We start from the raw sequence: 27293 nt of genomic DNA, 5'->3' as shown, positions 1-27293 counted from the left end.
TCGGCGCCAGGATTTGGGCGTTTGTGGCCGTCACTTTACACCGCAAGATTACTAACGCAATAGCGTTTCGCGAGTCTGGTATTAGGGCAAATGCAAGCGCAAGAGGACAGGGTCTGGCCGCTTGACTGTGCCGGGATGAGCCATGAGATGAGCAGAAGAGCAAATGTGAATGGTTTGCATGGTGAATGGTCTGCATGGTGCACAACCTACAGCCACCTGGTGGCACAGAGCTCAACCATACACAGTAGCAGCAACGAAGTGTATTCTTTGCTGCTGGTGGGTATTTTTCACAGGAGTGTAATCATCAACACATTGTTTTTATAAATGTTTAAAATGTTTTACACTTGGTTAGAGCAATATTAGCACTTTGTTTGACTGGTTAAGCACTGCGCCAAGTGTCTCGACCGTGCAGACCGATCAGGCTGCTCGCGTACGTCTACGCTAAAGTTCCTTCATCAGCTTGAGTTTATGCCTCCAGTCATTTGCCGAAATGACCAGCTTGCCTGTGGTTACAGGAATACCGTACACGTTTGGCGCTATGACAGAATGCTCGCAATGCACACTGTTTCGATAGCTCTCGGTCGACGGCCAAGCGGCAAGCGGAGAGGTCTAGCGCGGGAGGGGGTGTGCTCCAAAACAACCGAAAGTGGACGATGTGACGTCGCATCGTGACGCAGAACCAGTAAAGGCGGAGCTTAGCGTCGCTCGCTCGGTGAGCGAGTTAAGCTCCGTTAATCGCTTGTAGCTCCATTTATACGTAATGCTTCACTTAACTTCTGGTGCGAATGTTCTACTTAAGCTGTACCCTACGCGCCTACAAAATTTGTCCGAACCGTTTCAGGGGTCCTTTAATAAATGTGTGTTCACGATCTGTCTGTGGTTCCTTCTCTGCGCCGTATTGACGAACCCGGCCGTTGTGCCCTTTCACGTCCTTCCCTGGCCCGTCCTTCTCCGGCGTCATGTCCATACCTGCCAACCCTCCCGATTCGCCTGGGAGACTCCTGATTTTTTACGATCACTGCCTTATATCTCCCGAAAAGCTGTTTCAATTCGCACAATAATGATTATTGCGGAAAACCGGCACTGTGGAATCTGCAGCCACATCGTAATCGTCAGCATCACCAACAACGGCTGCACTAGTGCCATCGGTATCATCGACTAAGCAGCCGACTACGGTGCCTAGTAAGCTGACCAAAGCCAGAGCCAATGTAGCTCTTGCATTTCATGCATGCCTTCTCCATGGTGCATTGTTACTGCTGTTTGTATGATTAGTATTGGCTAGGTCGTGAGTGCAGTGCACCATGTAAAGTTAGAAACCTCGTGTGCTTGATGCCCACAGCCCAAGAAAATGTATTTGCAGAAGTTTTTACGATCTTACACTTCTGAATTTCCGTGCCTTTTGACATCAAGAAAAGGAGAACATTTTGCATTTTGTACAACATGTGGATGCGATGTCAGCGTGTCTCATGGTGGCAAAGGCGATTTCAAACTGCATGTTTCTACGGCGAAGCATCAAAGCTATGTTCGCACCGCTGAGCAGCAAGACAACATAGTGAACTTTCTCCGGAACAACTGCGACGACAGTGTCATACGTGTGGAGTGCCTGTTTACGGGATTCCTTGCCAAACACAACCTACCCCTTAATGTCAGCGACCACGTTGGGCCGCTTCTACGGAAAATGTTTCCGAAATGCAACAAGGCGAAGTGTTATGAATGTGGACGCAACTCTGAAACGCAACTTTGAAGAAAGTGGAAGTGGCCAACTTGAAATTTATCACAAGCATCGCTTTCGAGTCTTTGTTTCTTTATTCAGTGTTGCCTCAGCTGCTGCCCTGAAATTCTGATGAATCTCCTGAAAACGCTTTAGATGCTCTCTGAGCTGAGTTTGCCACTCTACAGGCGTACAGTCTTCCAGAGGACATTCTGAATGAAGAAAGTTGGGATGTGCAGTGGTCTATGATTGGAAAAATGAAAAACACTGATGTAAAACAGGTTTCACCGAGTTGCTAAGGTGATGCTAGATTTACTTGTGATACCGCATAGCGATGCAGTGTGTGAGTATTTTTAGCGCAGCGCAAAAAGCTAGGATTGTATTCTGCTCATTGATGTGCAACACAATCCTCCAACACGTACTGCTAGTGAAGGGCCGTCAGTCTGCACCATGTTTTGAGCAAAGCTACTCCGACAAATTTTTGAAGTGAGCAAAGTCTGCTACTGCAAGGTCCCTGCAAAAGGACTCGCTGAAAAACACTGCCTGAAAGTTTGAATGACTGCCCGTTGGCGCGAATGAAAAGTCTCCTAATTTTTGGTCTCGCCAGGTTGGCAGGTATGCATGTCCTTCGTTGGCCGTGCTTGCAAGGTAAGCCTCACGCAAACCTGTCTCCACAACATATCGACTATATCATTTAAAATTTGCATGGTATACGGTAAGCACACGTGCTTTGGACCCTGCACCGAAAGTGCTTGCTGCTGCGCTGAATGGTAAAATGGCTGTTCCACCACTGTTTTTCCTACCGCACCTGCAGAAAAAGGTACATTATCAAGAATATTCCTGCTGCTTAAGGTATTAACACTAATGCTGGAGTAGAAAGCTATAGACAAACAATACCAGATTAAGCTTACACGTACAGCACTATAATTTGTGAAAGCGCCTGCCTAAACAACGTGCACACTGCGATTGCAAATGCCAGCAAGATATTGAAAGCATTGTTCTGCTCGCCAGGAAGAAAGAAGTCTCAAGTGAAGTGCTTCGAACAAATCAGCATAGTATCAGTTGTCGTCTGCTTTTCCCAATGCGAAGTTTTTTTGTCCAAGTAGCTCTCCAATGCGTGTTGTCTGCCTCTTTCACGAAAAGGTAAAATTATACATTGCTGTCTTTCAACCGCGATGATGCACATACATAACGGTACATAACAAGTCTTTTCACATCTGTACTTTTTTTCTATTTTCGGGCTTATGTGCGGTGGCATGACGATGATTTGAAAACTTCGAGGCATTCAGCGTATGCCGTGATAGGAGGCCCTCTTACGCTTTAAGCTTGAACCTGAATGAGCTGTTTCTCAGTGCAGCTGCTAGGGGGGTGATCATCTAGTTGGAGTCGCTAATAGCATTGCACACTGCTCTCAAATGTGCATGAGCGATATCATAAAACTTTGGTCTTTCTTTTCCAGATGTAAAATTTTGAGTGACAGCCAAGGTTTCAGTGTGCAATAATTTGAACTCGCGAAATCTTGTCACACAGTCAATATTTTAAATCTGATCCATCTCTAGTGAAAAAAAAAATATTTCGTTGTTCACTTTTCCTAAATGGGAGTATTTTGTTGAACATTCTTCAGAATGCCATCTTTAAACACTTGCACTTTAGTACCGTTACTGTTCTTGTTCTTAGCTTGTGATGCTGTGTTTACGAAATCAAATCTGCTTTAAAATAGCCTTGTGCTGATATACTTTTGACTGCCAAGTGCAGCGTTTTAGTTTGGTGAAGTTCTGTCACGAAGGTGCGCTTAATAAATTATTTGTAAACAGGAGACACTTGTCTTAGGCTGTGTGGAATATATGTGGACCGGAACTTTCGGCATCTCGCAGTTTGTTATGACTGGTTTCAAGTCCCATGTTGCGGCAACGCTTGCCCGTGTACGTGACAGTAACGTCACACGGGCACCTTTGGTCCTGCTTGAGTCAATGCACATTGGTACATATTGGGTATTGTGTACTAAATGTGATCATTTCCAAGCACATTTGACACATCTGCGAAACATTTTCAAACAATCCTTTGTAGTGTCGTCAATCAGTGGCGTTGACACTTGCGTATGAACAGTCCGTTTGCACCCTTTTCAGAAAGCATGTTATTCATTTTATTGGTTTCATTTCCCCGTGGATTTCATCGTGAACAATGGAAGCACCGCGTTTGTGTCGACGCAGGCGCGAAATCTGTGGACGGAAACAGAGACCGCCGCACTCATCGACCACTGGCGGGATCGGCTAAGTGATTTAAACCAGAAACGCAACGCCAGAGTGTACCACGAAATTGCTGACGCACTCCGCCTGCAAGGATTTCGGCGAACAGCTGCGGAGGTTAAGAACAAGATAAGGAACCTCACTCAGCTGTATCGGTAAGCCCATCATTATTTACATTCGCAGCTATGCCTAGCCTAGCCTCCCCAGACCTATCAACTTCACTGTGACAAATTACTTTCATAAAATCAATTTTTATTGCCAATTGCTTTTACAAATCTGAAAAACTACTCTCTTGATTAGCTGGCATAATTACATATCTTTGCATCAGTACCTGTCTGTGTGAGCAGAGTCCATTTCTCCAGCTTCTTCAAATAAAAGTGCCCTGTTTGCTTAAACACAATAGCTAGAAGTTTAAGAGCACATGGCATTTCATTGCCTTCACTTTTTATCCTGGACTGCTGCATTATCTGGTGACAATAAAAGATCTACTGCACATTCGTTTTTTCATTGTCAAACATATGATGCAGTGGTACTTCTCACTTAAGTACTTTAAATTTTCACAAGGACCAATGACAACAAAAATGATTGGACATTTGACATATAGTGCCTCCTGCACCTAACTTTATGCTTCGCCAGAATAGTTTAGCCTATTATTTTTTCACCTGACATTGAAAAGGAGGAAAGCTAATGTCTGCCAGGTTAAATACTGGGTCTGAGAAGTCTAGGCGTTCTTGTAGCTTCAAAATGTGCTAGGCATTAACAAAACCAGGTTGCTATTTGACTGGAGCCATAAAAACACCCTGTCCCATAGCAAACCTGCTGTGGCAGAGCGTTCTGTGCTGGTGGTATTCAGTGTCACTCAGGAACCTGCCAATGTTCGTTCGTGGCTGCCTGCTTTTGTCAGCAATGGAAACAGGGAAGCAAAATTGCCTTTGTACAGTGACGATTGCCACCTTAGATGCCATAACTTCTGTTAGCATATCTTTTTGCTTTCTTGGTATGGATGCTTTCTTTAGTGTGTGTACTGTAGCATTCGGTGGAAAAAAAAAGAACCTATTGGTTTGTACTAGTTAGCACTGCATTTATGTGTTCTCTTTCTGGTTCCTTCCCTCGCACTGTTTTCTTACATCATAATAGTGCACCAATTACCTCAGCTGTCCACTTGGTCGCAATTTTAAGGCTTTTATTATTATCATTATTATTATTATTATTATTGTTGTTGTTGTTATTACTAAAAGTGCATAGAAAGTGCACTAGTTACATCATTGAAGACCATTTGAGAAGCATAGGGAAGGGCAGCCATCCCGATACCGTGGTAACAAAGGGTGTGCATACAGAGAGAGAGTGAAGTACCGGAAGTGTCAAGCCTTGCTTCAACCATTATTACTCCTTGTCATTGCATTTTGGACATACAGGTGCCTCTCATGGCCATAGCAACATGTTAGGTAGGAATTATCCGGCTTTTTTTAATACTCTTTTTTTTAGTTTAGAATTTCTGTTTGAGCTGAGATCAGGAGGAAGAATTAAAGTTGGGGTAGGCCGTGTAGTGTATAGAATTGTTAACCGGTGGTGTGGAGTATCCATGGGTGTGAAGGGAAATGAAGTGTAGTCGAAGATGGGAGAGTTGTAGAACTAGAATAGGCTTTTGTGATGTCAGACAGACGCAGTGAAAGATCCCCAGGCAAGTCCTTTGTCCAGTGGTGTACTTCAGCGTGACTGTTGATGGTGGTGATACTGTTGGTGATCTGTCTCTTCAACTACCTCTCCCTCCCCCTTCCCCACTTTCATGGTTTTGGTACTGTTGTATTGGCAGGCTTGTGTGTTGGACTAGTGCTTGCGGACCACTTGAAACTTAAAGGTGCAACTTTTACTCGCTTGAAACTAGATGTGTGCCTTCTCCTGCTTCCCTACGGCAATGTGATGTGCGTTACATGCATGCACCTTTGTCTTTGCAGGCATTACTTGAGGACAATGCAGACAACTCCTTCCATTGCTGTTGACTGGCCATATTTCAAGCGGATCCAATTGCTTCTGGGTTCCTCCCTGTGAATCGGCAAACTGTTGAGCAAACTTCAGCCATAGAGGTGCCGTTGAGGAAGTACCAAGATGATAGTTAAGTATTTAAAAAGCACCTTCAGCTCTCATCTTAAGCTGCAGCAATGTCCGAGTCTTACAGCACCTCCTGTGTACAGCCTTTGTCAAAAGTATGCGGGTTAATTTGCCTGCCACCACCATGCTGATTACAGGCTGTTTAAAGGAGTTGCCGTCCTATATGTTGCAATGCCCCGAAAATGAGAGAGCTCTCTTACTCATTACCCAGAGATCTGGAATTTCAGCAGTGCGAATGGGAACCACACCTCACAGCTGAATAGAGTTGCCACCTGTCCTGTTTTCCACTGGCACAGCCTTGTTTAATTTCTCTCACGGTGCCAGCTGCTAGTTCTATCCCAACCATGGCGTGTCATTTGCCAATTTTTCAGTTTTTCTAAATTGGCGTGTGCTTAGCAAGCACTCTGTCGGTTGTTCATGCATAGCAAAAAGCTGTAGCAAACATATTAATTCCTAATTCCCTAGTGAAACTGGTGCGCTTGAAAAAATTGCAACAGTGAGTGAAGCATCTGAGCTTGCTCCTGTAAGTTGCAGTGCTTCTCTCCGATATGTCTTCTCGGCAGTGATCACGTCAGCTGGCATGACTAGTTTCGGCCACGTGGATGAAATGGACGCACATTGCTCATTATTTTTCTCCCGTAGATTCCTGGCTACCGAAATCAGGCTCGGTGGATTCATGGCTTTACTCACTGGCCGTTAAAAAAATGTTGTTATCACATACCAAATTCTGTACAATGCTTCAATCAGTCTCAGTTATGCAATGTTTGTAGTCGAGATACTGGCACCTTATTTTGTTTGTATGCAGTACTTATTGCAAAAGACAAGCCACCTTCTCCTACTCCCTTCGCTTGTGCCGTATTCTTTTTTTTACCTGGGCAAAGGTGGCAACCCTACAGTTGATGACAGTTATAGCAAATGCACAATGTAACCCGTATACTTTTCACAAAGGCTTTGCCTGTCCAAAAAAAAAAAAATGGCTGTGGCTTAGGTAAGGTTAAGCCCAGGATGCGAAGCATACTAGCCTTTATTTTAGTTGTTGAACCACTGTTTAGCCTGGTGAACTGCTGTTGCTTGGCTATATTTGGTTCGGCTAGACGAAGAAACAACTCATGCATTACTTCTTCGCCTTCAAGAGTGGAACGCGACAGCGTTCCCGTCGACCCGCCAAGGGGTGTAAGACAATGGGCTACAGGGCAGCGACTACGCGCCCCGCATTGGACGCGGTGAGCGTCGAGCAAAGCAGCGTTCGGCGCGGCAACGAAATGTGCGCCTGAGCAAGAGACGCACGCCTTAGAAACAGCGCGTTTCTAAGGCAACACCGCATTCACTAGAGGCGCTTTTGTACCGCTTTGAAGCGTTGTACTCGTGGCTCAGTGGTAGCGTCTCCGTCCCACACTCCGGAGACCCTGGTTCGATTCCCACCCAGCCCGTCTTGCAAGAGTTGAGCCAAAGCCACTTCTCCTCTGTCGTGACGTCACGGTGTCACGTGATTTCATGGTCACCGCCGCGCCTGAGGAGCTGGGTTGAGCCCTCGTAATATGCTTTGCATAAAAAAATGTTGACAGAACAACGGAGGCAAAGTGATCAACACTGGAAAAACAAGGGATGCTGCTGAAGCCAACGTTCCAACACGGGGATGTCCTTGCCAAGGCCCCGATGAAGACTAGCCGTTTCATCGAAACATTGGCATCAGTGTAGGGCATTCCTTGTTTGAGCACTGTTGACTTCTGCATATGTTGTACTCCTGCCGTAGCATCAAGACTGCAAGTTGGTCCAGTTGGTTAGGATTCGTAGTGAGATTCGTTACAGTGCAACACAAGACACGGACAAAAGGAAGGTATAAAACGGTGACACGGCGCTGACCGTCAACTGGTATTTTATTGAAGATATGTCTAACATATATGTGGGGGCCAGTTCGTAACCATGAGACACAGAGATACGTTGAGGCAACTGTGACTGACGCGTAATCAAAATTGACATAGGTAACACAGTTCCTTGTCACAAAGAGCGATAAGCTGTTTGCTGATACGTGCCTTGTCCCTAATCTTTATATTATAAGCCTCTACACCCTGATTCCATAATGCCTCAGGGTGTCAGTGTGTAGAAGAGCCGAGAGGCGAGGTATTGGCTGGTAGTGCATGACAAATAAAATAAATAAATTCAAAATGAAATAAACAAATTTCCTATATCTGTGTTCATCATACGTATTCAGGTTCGACTGTAGTACTATATTATTGAGACTTGCAGCACAGGTTAAACCAGATGTGTTTCAAAATGTAGTATGTGGCACATTTTAAGTATTCTTATTTTCATCAGCGCTTCTGTTTTCGATGCCATATATGGCACGGACAATTGTACGCACCATACTTTAAAGGGTTAAAGGGATCGACAACTCTTGTTCGTAGTGCCTATTATTTCCGGCGTGATGCAAGACACGCCACCCAGGGTGCCTGACATTATTATGAACAAAGTTAATGATAAACATAGCCTTTTCAATTGGCTCGCGTGTTTATAAATGTCATTAGTCTTCTTAAAATAGGGGCCACAACCACAGGACTTGCAATGCTCCGGCAGATGGAGTGGCACAATCCCTTGAAGAGATAGCTCATGCTCCCTAAGTCGAAGATTCACACAGCGCTTCGTTTGTCCCACATACTCTCTACGACAAGATAATGGAATGGCACATACACCTGCTTAGCACAAGTGATGTACCCGTTCACATGTTTTACAATGCACTTTCCCTTTACTTGCTTATCCTTCAGCAAATTACTATCAACTAACGGGCCTATGCGATCTATCTATGTTTCGCATAAAAACGAACATTAAGGCTATACCTTGAACCAATGTTCTTAAGCCTATGCGCCAACTTGTGTACTACTACTGCATTTTTCCTTTTTTCTTCTAATTTAGTTTTACTACCTTGGTCATTTATGCTCTTGACGCCACGAACCATACTTTCACTCAAAGATGAAATAAACACTTCGGGGTAACCACCGTTCACTGACGTTCACCCCGAGGCTGTTGATGAAATTTTGACGGTATTCAGGCAGCACGGCATGGGCGTTGGTTTTACTTTCAAAGTTCCTAAAGATCATCAACTGCAGTTTCTAGACCTGAGATTGACCTCTGGTAAAACACATGTTTGTCGGAAATATGATCCCGGGTCGGTTAAGCCCATTTTGAGTGTTGATTTCATTATATTTTTTGCCAGTGGCATTCATCCTGAGGGTGTTGATGAAATTTTGACGTTGTTCAGGCAGCACGGCATGGGCCTTGGTTTTACTTTCGAAGTCCCTAAAGATCGTTACCTATGTTACCTACGTCAATTTTGATTATGTGTCAGTTGGTCGCAGTTGCCTCGACATATCGCCGTGTCTCATGCATGTCAAGGTTATGAACTGGCACCTATATATATGTTAGACAAATCTTCAATAAAATATCATTTAAGAGTGAGCGCCGTGTCATCGTTTTATGCCTTACTTTTGTCCGTGTCTTGTGTGGCGCTATAACGAATCTTACTATGAATTCTGAAATAGCTGTGTGATAGTACCGGTATGCCCTCCAAATGTTTGATTGTAGAAGGCATTGTTATGTTTATCATTAACTTTGTTCATAATAATGTCAGGCACCCTGGGTGGCGTGTCTTGCATCACGCCGGAAATAATAGGCACTACAAATAAGAGTTGTCGATCCCTTTAACCCTTTAAAGTATGGTGCGTACAATTGTCCGTGCCATATATGGCATCGAAAACAGAAGCGCTGATGAAAATAAGAATACTTAAAATGTGCCACATACATACTACATTTTGAAACACATCTGGTTTAACCTGTGCTGCAAGTCTCAATAATATAGTACTACAGTCGAACCTGAATACGTATGATGAACACAAATATAGGAAATTTGTTTATTTCATTTTGAATTTATTTATTTTATTTATCATGCACTACCAGCCAATACCTCGCCTCTCGGCTCCTCTACACCCTGACACCCTGAGCCATTACGGAATCAGGGTGTAGACGAGCCGTATGTAAAAATACTGAAAGATATCTATAGCAGCTCCACAGCCACCGTAGTCCTCCATAAAGAAAGCAACAAAATCCCAATAAAGAAAGACGTCGGGCAGGGAGATACGATCTCTCCAATGCTATTCACAGCGTGTTTACAGGAGGTATTCCGAGACCTGCATTGGGAAGAAATGGGGATAAAAGTTAATGGAGAATACCTTAGTAACTTGCGATTCGCTGATGATATTGCCTTGCCTAGTAACTCAGGGGACCAACTGCAATGCATGCTCACTGATGTCACTCCCAGGCGCCTCCCATGTCACTCCCATGCGCCACTTTTCTCACAAATCCGAGCTAAAGGTGAAGGTTCGATGCGTCGCTAGGCGCAGTAAAAATGACCAGGAAAGCCGTGGGCGAAGCCGAGACCGAACACGAGCAAGCAGAGCAGTGCACGCCCTCCACGATCACCTGCCCCCTCCTCCCTCCCCCCCCCCCTCCTAGCACACAGTCGATCACATTACCATGCGTTTACTCCACGCACTCAATCACGTGGTCCAACATTGGGCACGTAGGAGTACAGCGCATGTCAAGCCACCATCCTTCTCAGCTCACCCTCGCATGCTTTCCCTTGTGCCCACTTCAAACGGCGTCAAAGGCACAACCGTATCGCACTTTAACTTTATTCGGAACCTAGGCTTCTTCCGGCTCGTGTCGCATGCTGATGGAGGAGAGATAAGGAGTTTTTTTCTGTGAGCCCAGCGGGTGTTTTGACTTTGTATGGTGTCTCACACAATTGATTGGGTGCTATGTTTAAAGGGGCTTTCATTAGTTCAAACTCCATTTCATTCAAATAAATTTCCAGTCCTTTTGGACAGTCTACTGTATGTACTTAGCTTTGGCTATGCTATGCACAAAGTGTTTTAGTAAAACAAGTTAAGAAGTAGGCGGCTGGGTGTTGGCACTTGTCAGTGTGTCATCACGTAGTGGATTCATTTCTTTTATCATTGTTCGCAACATATTGCATCAGGCATATTTCTGAAGTGGGTGAATAGGTGCTTTCCCAATTACTCTAGACTTGGAATAGTTCATTTCTGACATTCCTGTACAGAGTTCTTGGCATGGAGTTTACATTCTGCAAACTTGACAAGAGCTCACTGTAGGATTAACAATCCTTCATCTGTACTGCAGATGTGCACACTTCATTATTCAGAACATTCAAAGGAATGTGGGGATGTTAAATTTTCAATGCACAAAAATAATTGTTGCCTCAAGGAGGAGAGTTTGCTTGTGACTGCTGTAGGCACATGCCAATGACAAGTACTATCTGCTGATTGAATTTGCAGGATGGTTGGCTAGACATTTTGGTTAGGTTAGTATCTTCTGTCGCGCACAACCTTGTGGTGTCATCTGTCAAAACAAATGCCAACAAGCAGCCCTGAAGGAGTTCAAAATATGAAGAAAAAAATGTTTGTCGTGCAGTTTTTCACACTAAAAAAAAAACTAGACAGAGTCATTTTGGAAGCAGTTGTAGGCATTGGTCATTGAAGAAAGTGGTAAACTGATTACGCGGTGGTGCTGGTATCGTCAACTTTATTTGTCTGCCTTAGTGGTGCCTTCTCGGCAATGCATGCTTGCTTTTAGAACCACGTGACTACATTTGACAAATGGGGGTGCAAGCAGCTGAAGTAAAACAGAGTTGCAACTTTGGCTCCTTAAAGCCATATCCCGTATTTTCCGGGCTATCAGTCGCACCTTTGCATAAGTGGCACCACCCTTAATATAGCAGTTTTTCCTGAAAAAAGAATTACTTATTTAAGTTGCACCGGTGTATAAGATGCACCTGTTCATTAGGTACGCATTTTAAAAACTTCTTTAGGATCAGGTCGTGAGAAAGTGGGACGAAAATACATACAGCGGCCGCAGCCTCTGCACGCATCCCATGGTATGCAGTGCTGACAGGCGTGCAAGCACCATCTAATGTCTAGACAATAGATTTAAGAAATATTTTATTCCGACAGCAAGAACCATGCTATTGATGCGTAGCTTACATGATGGCTTTCAGTTAAACCCATCGAGGTTGTCCTCTCAGGGTTGCTTACAAACAATGCAGCTACTTCAGGTTGGAGTTCTGCTTTAACATCACTGTCGTCTTCAGACTAGCTGGTGTAGCACACTGGAGGCTTTGTGCCAGTCCCAGATTATTTTCTCGTGGACTTTGAATTCCCCCTCTGCTGCTGTTTTTCCATGCTCCACTGCAAATTCAACTGCACTGCGCGCAGCTTGAATTTTGCATCAGAACTTCGCCGACTTTGCTTCGCATGCAGCATCGTGGTTGCATTGAACACACATCAAGCATTGAACACATATAACATTGACATGATAAACGGCAAAGTGCTTTTTTTATGGTTGCAGCCATCGCATATTTTTTATTTTCTGTGCATGCGTTTGCTTAAACAATGATTTATACCCCACTCAAGGTAGCCTCTGAATAACTTTGACACGTTGGGGGTCCATGGTGGCTTAAGGTTTGAGAACCACTAATGCAAAAGAAATTTAGGAACAAGAATCGGTTTTCTTTTTAGTATCGTTCACTTATTAAGCTCAGTATGTTTCCTTATTTTTCTTCATTTACGCAGGTCACATGGAAATTACAGTGCATTCTCTGTACCCAAGCAATGTTGCAACCGTCTCGGGAAGTGGACACCTCTGGAGTGAAAATCGCCAACCCTTTCACCTCAATGGAAGCAGATAGCTTCGCAAGTTGCTGAAGAACCACCATGTCCTTGCTTCTAGATAGAAAAAAGTAGTATGGATCAATATCTTCTCAATAAATATGTGCCACTGAATTAAAGTGCTGTCATTGTCATTACACAGACATGGACACTTATATCACAAGGCCTCACGTAACAGCTGCATCTCCATTTCTGAAAAATTAATTTTGATGAAATTTTGTTAGCTTGCTTGTATCTAAGCCATACCTGTAATTTAGCTCTAGAAATATCTATGATGGCTTCATTTCATCAGTTGAACATGTTTAAAATATTGTCCCTGCCCCTGGCTAGCCCCACATTTCTTCTAGCTTCAGCACAGGGTATACACTAGAGTGGCAGTTGCCTTGTTCACCGTGGGTTCAAGATCGCCACAAGTACTGCTTCTGCAATTCTTTTTAATACCATAATGACGGGCAGCACCCACTGTGACGACCGAGCAAGGCTAAACATACCCTTTCACTGCAGTCACCGAAGTTCCACCTCTGCTAAATCTTGCAGGGGAAAAGGTAGAGCGCGGTGACTGCAAAACATTGACCTCATGCTTTTCACTGCAGTTGTGTTAGCCTGCAGTGCACCAAATTTTTCCAAGACCGTCAATAAACTTTGAGTCATAATGACTAACAAGGTCACACCATCGGTGACCCGGTGCACCTTGACCATTTCTTTCCAGGGCACGTCGAAAGCTGCTGTGTAACACACGTGTACTTAGATTTAGGTGCACGTTCAAGAACCCCAGGTAGTCGAAATTTCCGGAGTCCTCCACTATGGCGTGCCTCAAAATCAGAACGTGGTTTTGGCACATAAAACCCCGTAATCTAATCTAATCTAAATTTCCATCCAGAAGAGCCCTTGCCCTGCCAGGCGCTGCAAACAGTGATCTCGCAGTTCTTCCTGCATACCCTGCTTTCACCATTGCTTTGCCAGAGACCAAGAAGAGCTGGGTAAAATATTCCCGTAATTTGACAATGGATGGCTCTTTGCTGATGTGGGAAGCCCTCTCCTAAATTTGCTTTCATCCATGACCACAACTGTAGCACTGGTTTTCAGCTCGGTTCTGACTGTCTTCCTTTGAACCCTAATTGCTCCCAAAATTGGCAGTATCTTTCGCTTGGGCTTTTCACGGGTTGTGACTCTTCATCATTGTCGGGTCTGTGATCTCCAAACTCGCAGGTTCTTGACGTTGCCTGTGTCTGAGTTATCATCAGGTGTTGCCTTCCTGTTGCCCTTGAAGTTGTCGACTGTGATGGGCACACAGACTTTTGCAGGCAACCTCTCCATTCTCTCTGTCACAGGACTTATTGCCACATCATCAACCCAACCTGTAATCTGGTCAGTGTGGAATGCAGCAGCCTTTCCCCCACGACTTTATTTTCTTTTCCGTGTCCAGTGTTAGATGTAGTTCTCATGGCACACATGGCATCATAGTAGATTTCAGGCATAAAGCAAGACAATCGCACAAGTTGTCGTCAAGCCCTGCACTGGAATTGCATTTGTCGATGGTTTGACGAGGGATGGCCATGCTTTCATGTCGCCACTGTTTTTCTGCAACCAGCTGTAGAAATAATAACACTGCATGATAATAGCTTTCAAGAGTACATGATACTGCTCTTGAAATAGGTTTCAAGAGTACTATTTGGACAGCACTTTCAAGGTTCTGGCTATTGACACCTCTGACAGTCTTTCTGGTGTCGGTAGCTTGCGCAGAAATGTGTACATCACTGGACCGCAGCTGCTCAGAAACAGTGATTTTTGACTGTCTTGTTCAATGTCATTTGCAATAAACAAACGCTCCACATACTCGCCTCATCCTTGGATGCCTTCCTCAGTGAATGTTTCCAGTTCTGGCAAGCTGTCTGTGGCTGTCCACTGTTGACAGTAAGTGTACATTGTGATGACTGATCATAGGCGTTGTCGCTAGTTGGTACTAAGGTGGCAACACCTAGCAACATGTTGAAATTTATTCATCGCATATGTAACCCATGCTGGGTGCTTCTGTCAACTTGAGCTGTCACCACCAGCTCTGCACAGACTATCAAAGCACATTCCCTATTACTATTGACCTACTAGCATTCTTTAACTTGCACCTAAGTATATAAGCGGGTAACGAAAGATCACAACACTTCTCGTGGTAAGAGGGCAGACAACACAGACGAGCACTGATTAGCAATTGTGATTGTAATTAGTGTCACCTACTGAATAGCAGTCAAGCACTCGCATGTGTCGTCTGCTTTCGGCCATGCCAAATAAAAAGGTGCGTATTTTCAACACTTGTGCTTTTCAATCCTCATGCCAGGACGACAAGTGGTTGGAGGGGCATCGCTTACCGCGGTTCTCGTCTGAAGTGCAGCCACTGCTGCTGGGATATCCCCTGACCAGGGAGGAGCACCACAAGCTGGCAAAGCAGTTTCGCCGGGAGATCATCGACTTCCTGAAGTAAGTCTTGCGTGCTTTTGCTAGCATCCTACTCATTTATTTTGTTTATCATTCCAACCTGAAGAGCAATCAAGGCTGTGGAATTCGGAGTGAAAGTTGGAAAGAGCAAATTTATCGGTTTAAGATGCATTTCTTTTTGGTAAAAAGCCGGCGCTTCTTACTTCTTTTCATACTTCTTTTGGAGCCACCTTGTTTAGTGTAATTTTATGTTGCGCCCCATTCAGTGCCTCTGTTTTGCTTCTTTTTTTTCTAGTTAATTGGGAAATACCGTTTTAAAGTAGAGTTAGAGACTGAAAATGCAGCTGAAAAGTAACACTGGGCCTTAAAAAAATATGCAATTTAGCCAGGAGAGTCTCTTCAAAAGACATCACCCTCAATCACTGTCTTTTCACATGATTCCCCCATAGCACGAAAAAATCGCTATACATCACACATACTGACATTAAGAGACAGTGTGCTCGAGCACAGCTGATCGTCTCGGGCATATTTTCTTACTCAGCACTACTAAACTGTTTCCTTATACCTTTGACATTCTTAGCAAGCACATTAAACAAATATACTCGCACAGTGAGCCATATGTCTCATTGTTACTGCAAGCAGTGTTTATTTTAGGTGATGGCATGAGTGCAAGTCACTTTAATTGCACCCTAGTTTCGTTCACACCCGAACAGCACCGTCCTCGGCATTTGATTAACTGCTGCATGCCTACTCTCCCACATTCCAAACATATAATAAAATGCGGTAAAATGTGTACTAGCATTTATGGCAGCTGTTACGTTGCAAACTACAACCTTCGTCATATCCTAGCAAAGAGACTCGACCTGGGCTACATCGCTCACAGTCACTGTAATTCTGGGTCATATGACTTGACTGGCATTAAACGTAGCCTCACCTTTGAGGAGAGACCTCTGTGTTTCTTTATTAATACTAAAGATTGTGCCAAGTGACAACAAAGGCCCACGAGTTGCCTGCTTTTTCAACACGTGCACATTTGTTTGACCGTTCCGTCAACTCTATTGCGTGTGTTGAACTTCTGTCGCATCACCTGTAGGTGTTGGAAAGTGTGAATCCAGTTGCTGCACTACTTGCATATGCTGTTGTGTGAGCCATACCAGCATGGTGGCTTTCAGCGCTACGGCGCAGCTCATTTCTACTCATGTTCGACGAACTCTTCCTATAAGTTTGTTATGCTCGGGCTTAAATGTATTGAATTACACTGGATATGTCGAACTGCATTTGGAGCTTGAACTAGTTCACTGTAGTCAGGCTTGCCTGTCATCATGATTGCCTGTACTGTAAGCAGTGTTGTCATTTTAGCTTTCTTTTTTTTTTTGCTGTATTTAGTGACTTTTCAGTCTGCTTAGTGGCAAATCTTGCTGTTTAGGGACTGGCGACATTTTTTGTGATGTGACAGAACAATTTTCAATTAGCGACTTCGAAGTTAAGAAAGGTGCTTCAAAAATTACTTTCTAGAAAGGGCCCCATTATTCTAACGCTAGAAAAAGGCTCGCAAAATTGTCTTTACGACCTGTGGACTCTTACTGTGATGACCTAACGGGGGTCTGCACTCATGGAGGCCACAGCTCTAAGGCAAACAAACTTCAAGTTGTGCTAAAAAAATACAAAACTTTTTATTCTTTATGAAAGTTGTTAGAAAGTTTCATAATGATGCGGGTGCTTCAGTTTTAACCTGCAAGTTTCATTGGTGGACATCCGCAAGCCTAGCACTAAATTATCAAGACTGATCGCAGTTAACCTGAATTTTTGTGATGGGGTTTAGAATGCAGCAGATAAGTACAGTCAAAACTATTTATAATGAAACAGAATACTATAATGTAATAGTTGATATAATGGAGTAAGTGAAATTCCACTCTAAATCTCCTTAGATATTCATAATGTAGTACATTCAGAAATGGATATAATAAGGTAATCGATATAACGGAGCCATTCTGGCACCTCCTTCAACTTCGCCATAATGCGAGATTTTGCTATAATAGAACGTATGAACTGTAGAATGGCATACAGTAAAGGCTCGTTAGTTCACAACTTGTTAATTCGAAATTTCACATAATTCGAAGTAGCCATCGCAGTCCGTCCAGCAATGTATTGAAAGCAATACGTAGTACATCCCACTAATTCACACTGGAGTCCGCACTGCCACCGATAATTTGAACTCCGCACCATCGTGGATGGGGAGAGGGCTAGTGCGTGCGAGCACGTTGGGGACGCTGGTGTTGCCGCGCGGGCCGCACTGCTTTGCTTTTTCCATCTGCGGCCCTTTGTTTAGGCCTGACTGGAGAGAGATGCATTTACGCCTGGCTAGGCATGGGCAACGCCTCTGTTGCATGTCGCTTCTCTTCCGTGAGGTTCTGTGTGAAGCTCAAGGGCGATAAAACCGTCGCCGTGTGCCGTATGCTGTATCTGCGAGCGTGAGCCGGCGAACTCGGCTGAATCTCAATCAAGGAAGGTGGTGAGGATGCATGCCCTCTCCTGTCACGCGCGAGGCACGGGGGTGAGGCGGATAGAGAGATGGGGAGGGGGGACGTTCTTCTCTGGTGGCTGCTGCTTAGGGTGCGGCCATGCGGATGCTGTATCTTGAAAGTGATCTGCTACATGAAGTTCGTGTCCGCATGGGCCTCATCTTCAAAGCGATCTATGATGTTTGCAGAGTGCGCGTAGTGCCGCTTGCTTCGTATGCGACGTGCTTTCTACGTTTCGTTCACGTTGAAGTGAGAGCTACACAAAGGTCAATTCGCTCGCTGGTACTGCTGTGATTCCTCACTCGAGCATTTTTTAGCGAGTTTCTGCCGTCATCGAGCGAGCTGTGTTCATGTTTACCTGTGCACCCATGTCACTGTACTTGTTAATTTAGCAGTAAGCGAATGTTTACAAATTCATTCGGCCAAGAAAACTACTATCCTTACTTCGTATAGCTATCTACTAATTTGCTATCGTAATTCATGCTTCGGTTTTCGGGTGAAGCAGCAAATATATTTGCTCCATGCCAGTCAGCGCGACGAATGCGCGGATGGAACAAGAGCCACCTCGACTTCGGGCACGTCGGACTGCGTTGGCCTCGTGCGGTTGCGTTGGCTGTGCCAGTGCTTCGAAGTACATGTTGTTGTTCACGCCAACGTGACGTAGCGTGTGTGCATGCACGCTCAAGCCACATCGGACTATAACGCGCCCTAATCGAGTGATTTTTTTCTCTGACTTTCATTAGTTCAAATTTTGTATAATTCGATTTTTTGTAGCATCCCCATGGAATTCGAATATAACGAGCTTTTACTGTATATGACGTCTGCTAATAAATTCATTGTTAGTCCTCACCTGCCCGGACACTAGACTAACATGTCTTTTTTTTGTACATGCATTACATTATGTTGGCCTATATATTACAGTGCTCCAAGAACACCTACATCGTATCAAAATCACTTGGACAGTTTTAGTGACAATTTGAGAGACCTTGGAGCAATGTTTACTGAAAGTTTTGCGACTCCCTTGCCACAATTTAGCAACATCCTTGAAAAAAAGATGACAACAGTGACTGTGAGAGACACTACAGAGGAGGGGTTCACATTAATTTTGGCCTCCTCAATTCAAAACCAAGTAAAGAATTTTTTTGGATTCCATGCTTATGAAACTTCAACAATATTGGCCATGAAGTGAACACGCCATATCAAAGATATTTCACAATCATCATCATCAGCCTGTTTTATGTCCACTGCAGGACGAAGGCCTCTCCCTGCGATCTCCAATTACCCCTGTCCTGCGCCAACCGATTCCAACTAACGCCCACGAATTTCCTAATTTCATCGCTCCACCTAGTCCTCTGTCGTCCTCAATTTCATTTCCCTTCTCTTGGTACCCATATTGTAACCCTAATGGTCCGATGGTTATCTGGTTAGCGCATTACATGACCTGCCCAGCTCCATTTTTATGCGAAGCATACTAGCCGCACAACCACGCTCTTCCTTGCTGCGCCGCGCGCGGCCGCGTAGCTACCATATGACGTCATAACAGTTGCAAAAGCGGAGGCTCAACTCGTGCGCTCGCTTGCGGCTGTGTAGCTACATAGCCGGGTCTCAGCTCGTGCGCTCGCCAGCATGAGCTGTTTCTTGGTCTAGCTGAACCAAATATAGCCAAGCAACAGCAGTTCACCAGGCTAAACATTGGTTCAACAACTAAAATAAAGGCTAGTATGCTTCGCATCCTGGGCTTGACCTTAGCTAAGCCACAGCCATTTTTTCCTCTTGATGTCAATTAGAGTATCGTCAATACTCATTTGCTCTCCGATCCAAACCGCTCTCTCTTAACATTATGCCTAGCAATCTTCGTTCCATCGCTGTTTGTGTGGTCCTTAACTTCTTCTCAAGCTTCTTTGTCAGTCTCCCAAGTTTCTGTCCCATATGTCAGCACTGATAAAATGCCTTTTACCTTCCTTTTTAACCCCACTCTTTCACTCTCTCTGTTAAGGTCCTCAATCATTTATTGTAACTCGTCTGCTTTGTTGCTGAAAAGAACAATGTCATCAGCAAACCCAAAGTTGCTGGTGATTTGCCGTCGATCTTTATTCCTAAGCCTTCCCAGTTTAATTGCTTGAATACTTCTTCCAAGCAGCCAGTGAATAGCATTGGGGAGATTGTGTCACCTTGTCTGACCCCTTTCTTTATAGGTGTCTTCCTGCTTTTCTTGTGTATAATTAAGGTAGCTGTAGGACCTCTGTAGATATTTTCCAAGGTATTTACGTAAGCGTTCTATACTCCTTGATTACGTAATGCCTCTATGACTGGTGTTATCTCTACTGAGTAAAATGCGACTTCGTAATCTATGAAAGCCATACAGTGAGGCTTATTGTACTCTGCAGATTTCTCGATAACCTGATTGATGACAAGGATGTGATCCACTGTAGAGTATCCCTCCCTGAAGCCAGCCTGTTCCCTTGGTTGATTAAAGTCAAGTGTTGCCCTTATTGTATTGGAGATTATTTTGGTAAATATTTTATATAATACTGGGAGTAAGCTAATGGGCCTACAATATTTCAATTCTTTAACGTCTCCTTTTTTGTGGATTAGTATAATGTTTGCATTCTTCCAGTTTTATGGGACCCTTGCAGTCGATAGACACTTTGTATAAAGAGCCACTAGTTTTTCAAGCATTATGTCTCCTCCATTTTTGATTAAATCGAATGTTATTCCATCTTCTCTTGTCACTCTTCCTCGTTTCATGTCTTGCAAGGCCCTTCTGACTTCATCGCTAGTTATAGGAGGAGTTCCTGTATCCCGTTCATTACTGTTTCTAATTGAGGTATCCTGACTCCTCTGGGTACTGTACAGGTCAGTATAGAATTCTTCCGATTCATTTACTATATTTTTGAGATTGCTGATGATATTACCTTGCTTATCTTTCAGTGCATACATCTTGGTTTGTCCTATGCCAAGTTTCTTTCTCAGCGAATTCAGGCTGCGTCCATTTTTTACAGCTTTTTCAGTCTTTCTCACGTTACAGTTTTGAACATCCCTTATTTTCCCCTTGTTGATCATTTTGACAGTTCTGCGAATGCTATCCTATCTCTTGAGTTGGACACTTTCATTTTTTTTTTCGTTTCTTTATTAGGTTCTTTGTTACTTGGGAGAGCTTGCCTACTGGTTGCCTTGGTGCCTTGCCTCCCACTTAAATTGCTCCCTCTGAAGCCAACCTAGTTACAGTTTCATTCATTAGCTCTATGTCATCATCATCTCTCTGTTCTAAGGCAGCACATTTGTTTGGAAGTACAAGCCTGAATTGGTCTGCTTTTACCCTTACTGCCTCTAGATTGACCTGTTTCTTCTTGACCAATTTAGCTCTTTCTTTCTTCAAATTGAGGTGAATCCTAGCACTCACTAACCTATGATCACTGCACTTTACCCTACCTATCACTTCTACATCCTCCACTATGCTGGGATCAGCAGAAAGTATGAAGTCAATTTCATTTCTTGTTTCGCCATTAGGGCTTTTCCAGGTCCACTTTCTGTTGCTACGCTTCCTGAAAAATGTGTTCATTATTCGAAGCTTATTCCTTTCTGCGAATTCTACCAGCATCTCTCCTCTAGCGTTCCTAGAATAGATGCTGTAGTTGCCAATTGCTTGTTCACCAGCCTGCTTTTTCCCCACTTTTGCATTGAAGTCACCCATTACGACAGTATATTGTGTTTGCACTTTTCTCATCGCTAATTCGACATCTTCATAAAACTGATCTACTTCCTCATCATCGTGGCTGGATGTTGGAGCGTAGGCTTGTAATACCTTTAATCTATCCCTCTTATTAAGTTTGATTACGACTACAGCTACCCTCTCATTAATGCTGTAGAATTTGTCAATGTTGCCTGCTATATCCTTATGGATTAGGAATCCTACCCCGTATTGCTTCTTATCTAGGAGACCTCTATAGTAGAGGACATGTCCGTTATTCAGCAATGTATAAGCCTCACCAGTTCTTCTAATCTCACTAAGGCCGATGATATCCCAAATAATGTCTGATAAATCTTCAAAAAGTGCTGCTAAGCTATCCTCACTCGAGAAGGTTTGGGTGTTAAATGTTGCAAGGGTCAGTTTCCATTGGCGGCCTGTCCAGATCCAGAGATTCTTAGCACCCTCTGCAGCATTACAGGTCTGACCGCCACCTTGGTTAGGTGCTCCGCAGCTACTGGAGACTGAGGGCCATTGGGTAATTGAGTTAGCCATTTGGGAGGGGGTGGCCGAATACTGCACCAGGGAGGTCAATTTCTGATCTGGTGAGGCAATGCCTTGTTGAAGCTTTGTGGGCCTTCCTAATTTGGTTGTACCTGGCTTAGTATAGCTCCACTCACTCTCGGCATTTTTTGCTGTTGACAGGCGTCATTCCAAGCCTGCAGAAGTTGTGCACTGGAGGAGGTGAATTTCAAGCTCACCATCATTTAAAAAAAAAAAAAACCTTGTAGCGGGATTCGAACTTCCGACTACGGCAATCGAGCATTCGCCACAGCTCAGACAGATAATCCCGCAGGCGGGGAGGCTACCTTATCGCCGACAAGAACAGCCCCGAGGGCCCTACATGCCTAAAAACTTCTTTGATTTGTCCGTGATAGTAGTGTTTTCCTGATCACGATGGGTAACTCAATATGGAACGATTTCTAAACGGTTCCGGCCTCCTAGTTCCGGAGCCGCAAGTTGCCAGGTGACATGGCGTAGTATTGCTCAGTGGTTCCAACATCATGGTTTCGGAGTCGCCCATACGCATGCGGCCCTGAATGCGACTATATATACGATACATTTTCGGCGAACTAGAACAATACTTAAATGTAGTGTGGAAAAAAAAAGGAAAATGAGAGGAAATAAAAACTTTCAGCGCTTACCAGGAATTCACTAGCAGCGTGTTCAAGGCGGTACACCAAACAACTCACGGTCTTGGCTGCCTGTCGAATGCATCGGAGAAGTCTTTCTGAACAAGATGGACCTGGTACTGATGCGCTGTGCAAGGCTAAGACGACAGATGAGAGGAGGGTGCATTGACTGAGACTTTTGCTCAAAGGCGAATTCTCAGTGGCGAGACGGGCCACCAAACAATAGTTCTGAGCCGCGCATAAAATATGCGCCCTTGAAAGTGGCCTTGCTCTATGGTTACAGTGGCTACAGTGGCTACAGCGTAAGCTTCCGCCTGTGATCAGTTAGGCATTGTTTGTCCACTTCGCGCGGGAAACCTATTGACGTCCTGTTTGGCGCCCAACTTGCAATACTTGTAAGTTAGCAGTTGCAAATACGCGCTTGACAGCTTCTTAAGTACAAACTAAAACCCACGAAAACTTATGCAAGTGTGAATGTAGAGGAAATAGATGGGTGTAAACAATGATTTTTTTTACATGATGATCTGCATTGTGAACTTTGTTACTGTTGTCACTACATTATTTTTCTTATGATGTGCGTGGTACTGTAAATTGTCTCATAACATTTTCTTTTCCTTTCGCACGACAATTTTTTTTTTTTTTTCTGCGGTGGAGAGCCCATACTACTATTCATGTTTCGAATAAAAACGTGCACGATGCGCTCGCTTTGATAGCAGAAAAGGGCATCTCAGTAGGTACAATTGGCAGCGAGCTTCGGAAATTATTGCAGCTCATTCCTTAAATGTTACCTGCCTAAAAACTTTTTTTATTTGTCCGCAATAGTAGTGTTTTCTTGATTGCGATGGGCAACTCAATATAGAACGATTTTTAAACGGTTCCGGCCTCGTAGTTCTGGAGTCGCACGTGCACAGGTGACCCGGCACACAACTTAGAATTTGGGATATGTGATACAAAGAATATATAATTGCCTGTCTTTTTGTAGAGAGCGCTTTCATTATGAGCTGTAACAGGTTGGGGTTGATGACTTGTGCACTCATTCATTTGGGCTTTGGCCGTAGCAGATTGTCACGAGATTGCTATTTCTAATATGCATCATTTGTGCTGCTTCCACAGCCAAGTATACCACAATTCTGTTCTCCCCTCTGTCTCTGCAGCGAAAACAACTTAATAAAAGACACGAGCAGTGGTGGCCGCCGTTGGAAGTACCACTACCTGGGCCTATCACTCGCAGCCCAGTTTCCTAACCTTCATTGGGATTTCAGAGGAAGCAGAGCATCTCACAGTGACCACTCAAAGGCCAAGGTATGAGAGCCTGCTGACTTCTGCATTACAGGTGGTGGCTTGAGTGGAGCGCTTAAATCATTGCACCTTAAAAGGGCCCTCGAACGCTGTTCCAAGTAATCATAGAATGACCTCACTACTGAAGGACATTGCTTTACGAATCTCTTGCCACAAACACTTTTCTAATCCTTCAAGTATAAGCAGAGTCACACAGAGTTATTGCACCGATGAGCGACTTTCTCCCCCTCCTTTCGTATCCACTAGGGTGCTGGAAGGTACTCAGGAGAGATGGTAGGGGGGCAAGGCTTCACTCAGGTCAGCGTATCGTTGGCTAGAGGGCTGATCACAGCACCTTGTGGCAGCTGCAGTATCTACGCTACGCAATGTCTGCTATCTCTGAGGCCACACACAGCTATGCGGCGGCTGTTATGTGTAGATCAACAGTACAAAGTGCCTTTTCTGTCTTTTTGAGATCGCAGACATATATATATATATATATATATATATATTGCCATTTATTTAACTCAAACCCGCCGTGGTTGCTCAGTGGCTATGGTGTTAGGCTCCTGAGCACAAGGTCGCGGGATCGAATCCTGGCCACGGTGGCCGCATTTCAATGGGGGCGAAATGTGAAAACACCCGTGTGCTTAGATTTAAGTGCACGTTAAAGAACCCCAGGTGGTCGAAATTTCCGGAGTCCTCCACTATGGCGTACCTCATAATCAGAAAGTGGTTTTGGCACGTAAAACCCCATAATATATTTAATTTTTTTTATTTAACTCAAAATTACCGATACTAGTATTACTGAGATTGTTCTCACGGTCACAAAATAAGCCAATAATGGCTGGTGCGTTTGGCTGCCTGCAATGCATTTGCATAATCACATTTTCTAGGAATGAGAAAGTCTTTTTTTTTTCACTGTTTTTGACACGTGATTGTAGATTTCCTGTTGCGTGCAGTGCAATATTATTTGGCTCACATGTCTATTGGAGCTTTCTTTACAATTCAGCTATCTTTATTCTGTTAAAAAAGTGTTTTAGGGACCCTTTAACAGTGGGGAGGATGCCATGGCAAAGGGATACATATTACCGTATATACAAGCGCAAGGAATGCACTTTTTTTCTATTACTTCAGCGTAAAGAACGTAAATGGTGTAAGTTGTAGAGAGCCAGTTGTGTCTTTTTCTCCTTCGAATCTGCGAAGTACCTTTGCACCGTCACTGGCTGAAAGGATACGTTAAGCATTAAGTGCGCTTGCTTTAAACGTGTGATAGTCGAAGATTGTAGTCTCTCTGAAAAAACTACAGCACGGCCGTTTGATCGTGGCGCTGCGTAGTAGCATAGTTGGGGGTGTGTTCCTTACGCGAGTAAATGCGGTAATTTTTTGAGGTTTGGTGATATCTCGTTTGCATATCAAGGAGCGCATGTGCTGTCAGCTTGCAACGTATAATTGTGATGCATCTATGATTTCTGCTGATGCCTCATTCAAGAGACAGCACATCATCTAGTGTGTTAGAATTGGACTCATATTGAAGCAATCGCAGCAGTAAGCGAGGAGACTGTGGCAGGCCAGCACAGAAAGCGTGTTTGCGCAAGCCATGTGCTGGGCCGAGGTGAAGGATAGCCTCCTATGTGCTTCAACAATTGCCTTGCACGGTTTTTGGAGTGTATGTTATATTGTCACAAGAGTCCTTTATTTTGTGAGAACAGCTGTTGGTAGTTTCTTCTTGTGGCAGGGCCACCCTGTCCATCAAGGATACCAATCGCTTTTCGTTGGAAGATTTGGAGACGGGAGAGCTTAAACCCAAAACCATGCTGAGTGTCATGGTCTTGGGTGCTTAGATTTAACACCCTTAGATTTAACACCCGTGTGCTTAGATTTAAGTGCACATTAAAGAACCCCAGGTGGTCGAAATTTCCGGAGTCCCCCACTACAGCGTGCCTGATAACCAGAAAGTAGTTTTGGCATGTACAACCCCATAGTTTAATTTTAATATTTAATACAGCTAGGCATGGCCTCCAAGATTGTATAGGTGCAGTCTTGGAGGTTGCACCAAGCTAAAGAAGTCTACATGGCACCGCAACTTTCGTGTGTTATGCGCAGTTGCAGTGTATTAGAAATATTGGGAGGCTGACCGAAACGCCGGCTTTTGAGTCTGGAACTCGCAGTGAGCTGTCACACCGCGGTGTTGCTGTGCCAAACATTTGGGCTGCTTGCTCTTGGTTAGCGCACAGGAAACGACAGGCATCTGCCACGTGCTGTAATTTTTTGTGTTGAGCTGCTCTGCAAGCCGCTTGGAGGGTACTTACTTTTAATTGTGCAGCATGACATGGCACTTGCACATTTTTCACACATTGCAATAGTGCTAGGGCAGCAAGATAATGCAAGAACAATGGACCCAACATACAGCTTTTCTATGGTGCTAAGCCATAGGAACGCTAACTGACTGCCTGGGGAAGCGTGCAAAAATAAGTCACGCATGCAGGTCACACGACCCAAAGTGAAAAAGTTGCAAGGACAGGAAAGAGCATCACTTTCAGCTCTAGTCTTTTGTTTCCTTGCATTTTCACTTTGGGTTGCGTTTTAATACACCATACTAAAAATGAACCAACTAGCCCAGTAACAAGTAGTGATAAAAAAAAAGAGACAGTTTACATAGTTTCAGTCTGCAGGCTTCTCATGTCTTAAGTTGGGAGGTGCAGGAAGCATTCGTCTGCTGAGTCATCTCATTTCGTTGCCTAATGTCATGCTACTTAGGCCGTGCCTGTGTTTGACATTTGCAGTGCATAATGAAATAATGCATGAAATGTAAAAATAAATAATAAAGAAGTCTTTTTTTTTCTGTGCAACTTGCACAGCAGCATAGATGTTTGCTTGAATAAAAGCATGGGGCCCTATTGTTGCTAAGGGAACCATCGTCCTGTGGTGGTTGCTCGCAAAGTCAGCGGTTACTAGGATATTTACTATTGCAGTAGCATGGCAAAACACGTGAAATCAGTCTCTTGGAGAATCGCTAATGTAGATCTCGGGTGGGATTAGTTTAATGCCTACAATATAGGTGCAGTGTATGCTTCTGACCACTGAAGCCAATATACACTGTTCACGGTAAGACCATATATTGTCGTCCACTCATTACTTTGCTTTTTTTTGCCTGGAACAATTTTTCACCGCATTATCCCCATTGTAAGCTATCATTCAGTGCAACACGTGTGTTTGTATCTGAAAATTGTTGAATGTTGCAAATCTGTTCAGAAGCCTGCAATGTAGAGGGAAGTGAAAATAGTAAACCACCCGACTGTAGTGCAAAGCTACAGAAAAAGCCCATACAGGTTTCTCAAAAAAAAAAAAACTGAGAAACTCGTGTTGGTGTCCTTTG

The 27293-nt window shown here is 44.0% G+C and overlaps 1 protein-coding gene across 1 annotated transcript in view; it reads left to right on the top strand.

Annotated features, from left to right (window-relative positions):
• LOC135921077 (uncharacterized) overlaps positions 1-27293 on the top strand; it is a 50821-nt gene that overhangs the window by 22693 nt on the left and 835 nt on the right. The window contains exons 5-6 of the mRNA XM_070533287.1: positions 15136-15275; positions 23791-23938. Of these exons, the coding sequence (XP_070389388.1) occupies positions 15136-15275; positions 23791-23938 (288 nt within the window). The remainder of the gene's footprint in view (positions 1-15135; positions 15276-23790; positions 23939-27293) is intronic.

The sequence above is a fragment of the Dermacentor albipictus genome, chromosome 2, assembly GCF_038994185.2.
Source record: "Dermacentor albipictus isolate Rhodes 1998 colony chromosome 2, USDA_Dalb.pri_finalv2, whole genome shotgun sequence".
Lineage (NCBI taxonomy): Eukaryota > Metazoa > Arthropoda > Arachnida > Ixodida > Ixodidae > Dermacentor > Dermacentor albipictus.
The sequence above is the reverse complement of the archived record's forward strand: the minus strand, read 5'-3'. Positions and strand labels throughout refer to the sequence as shown.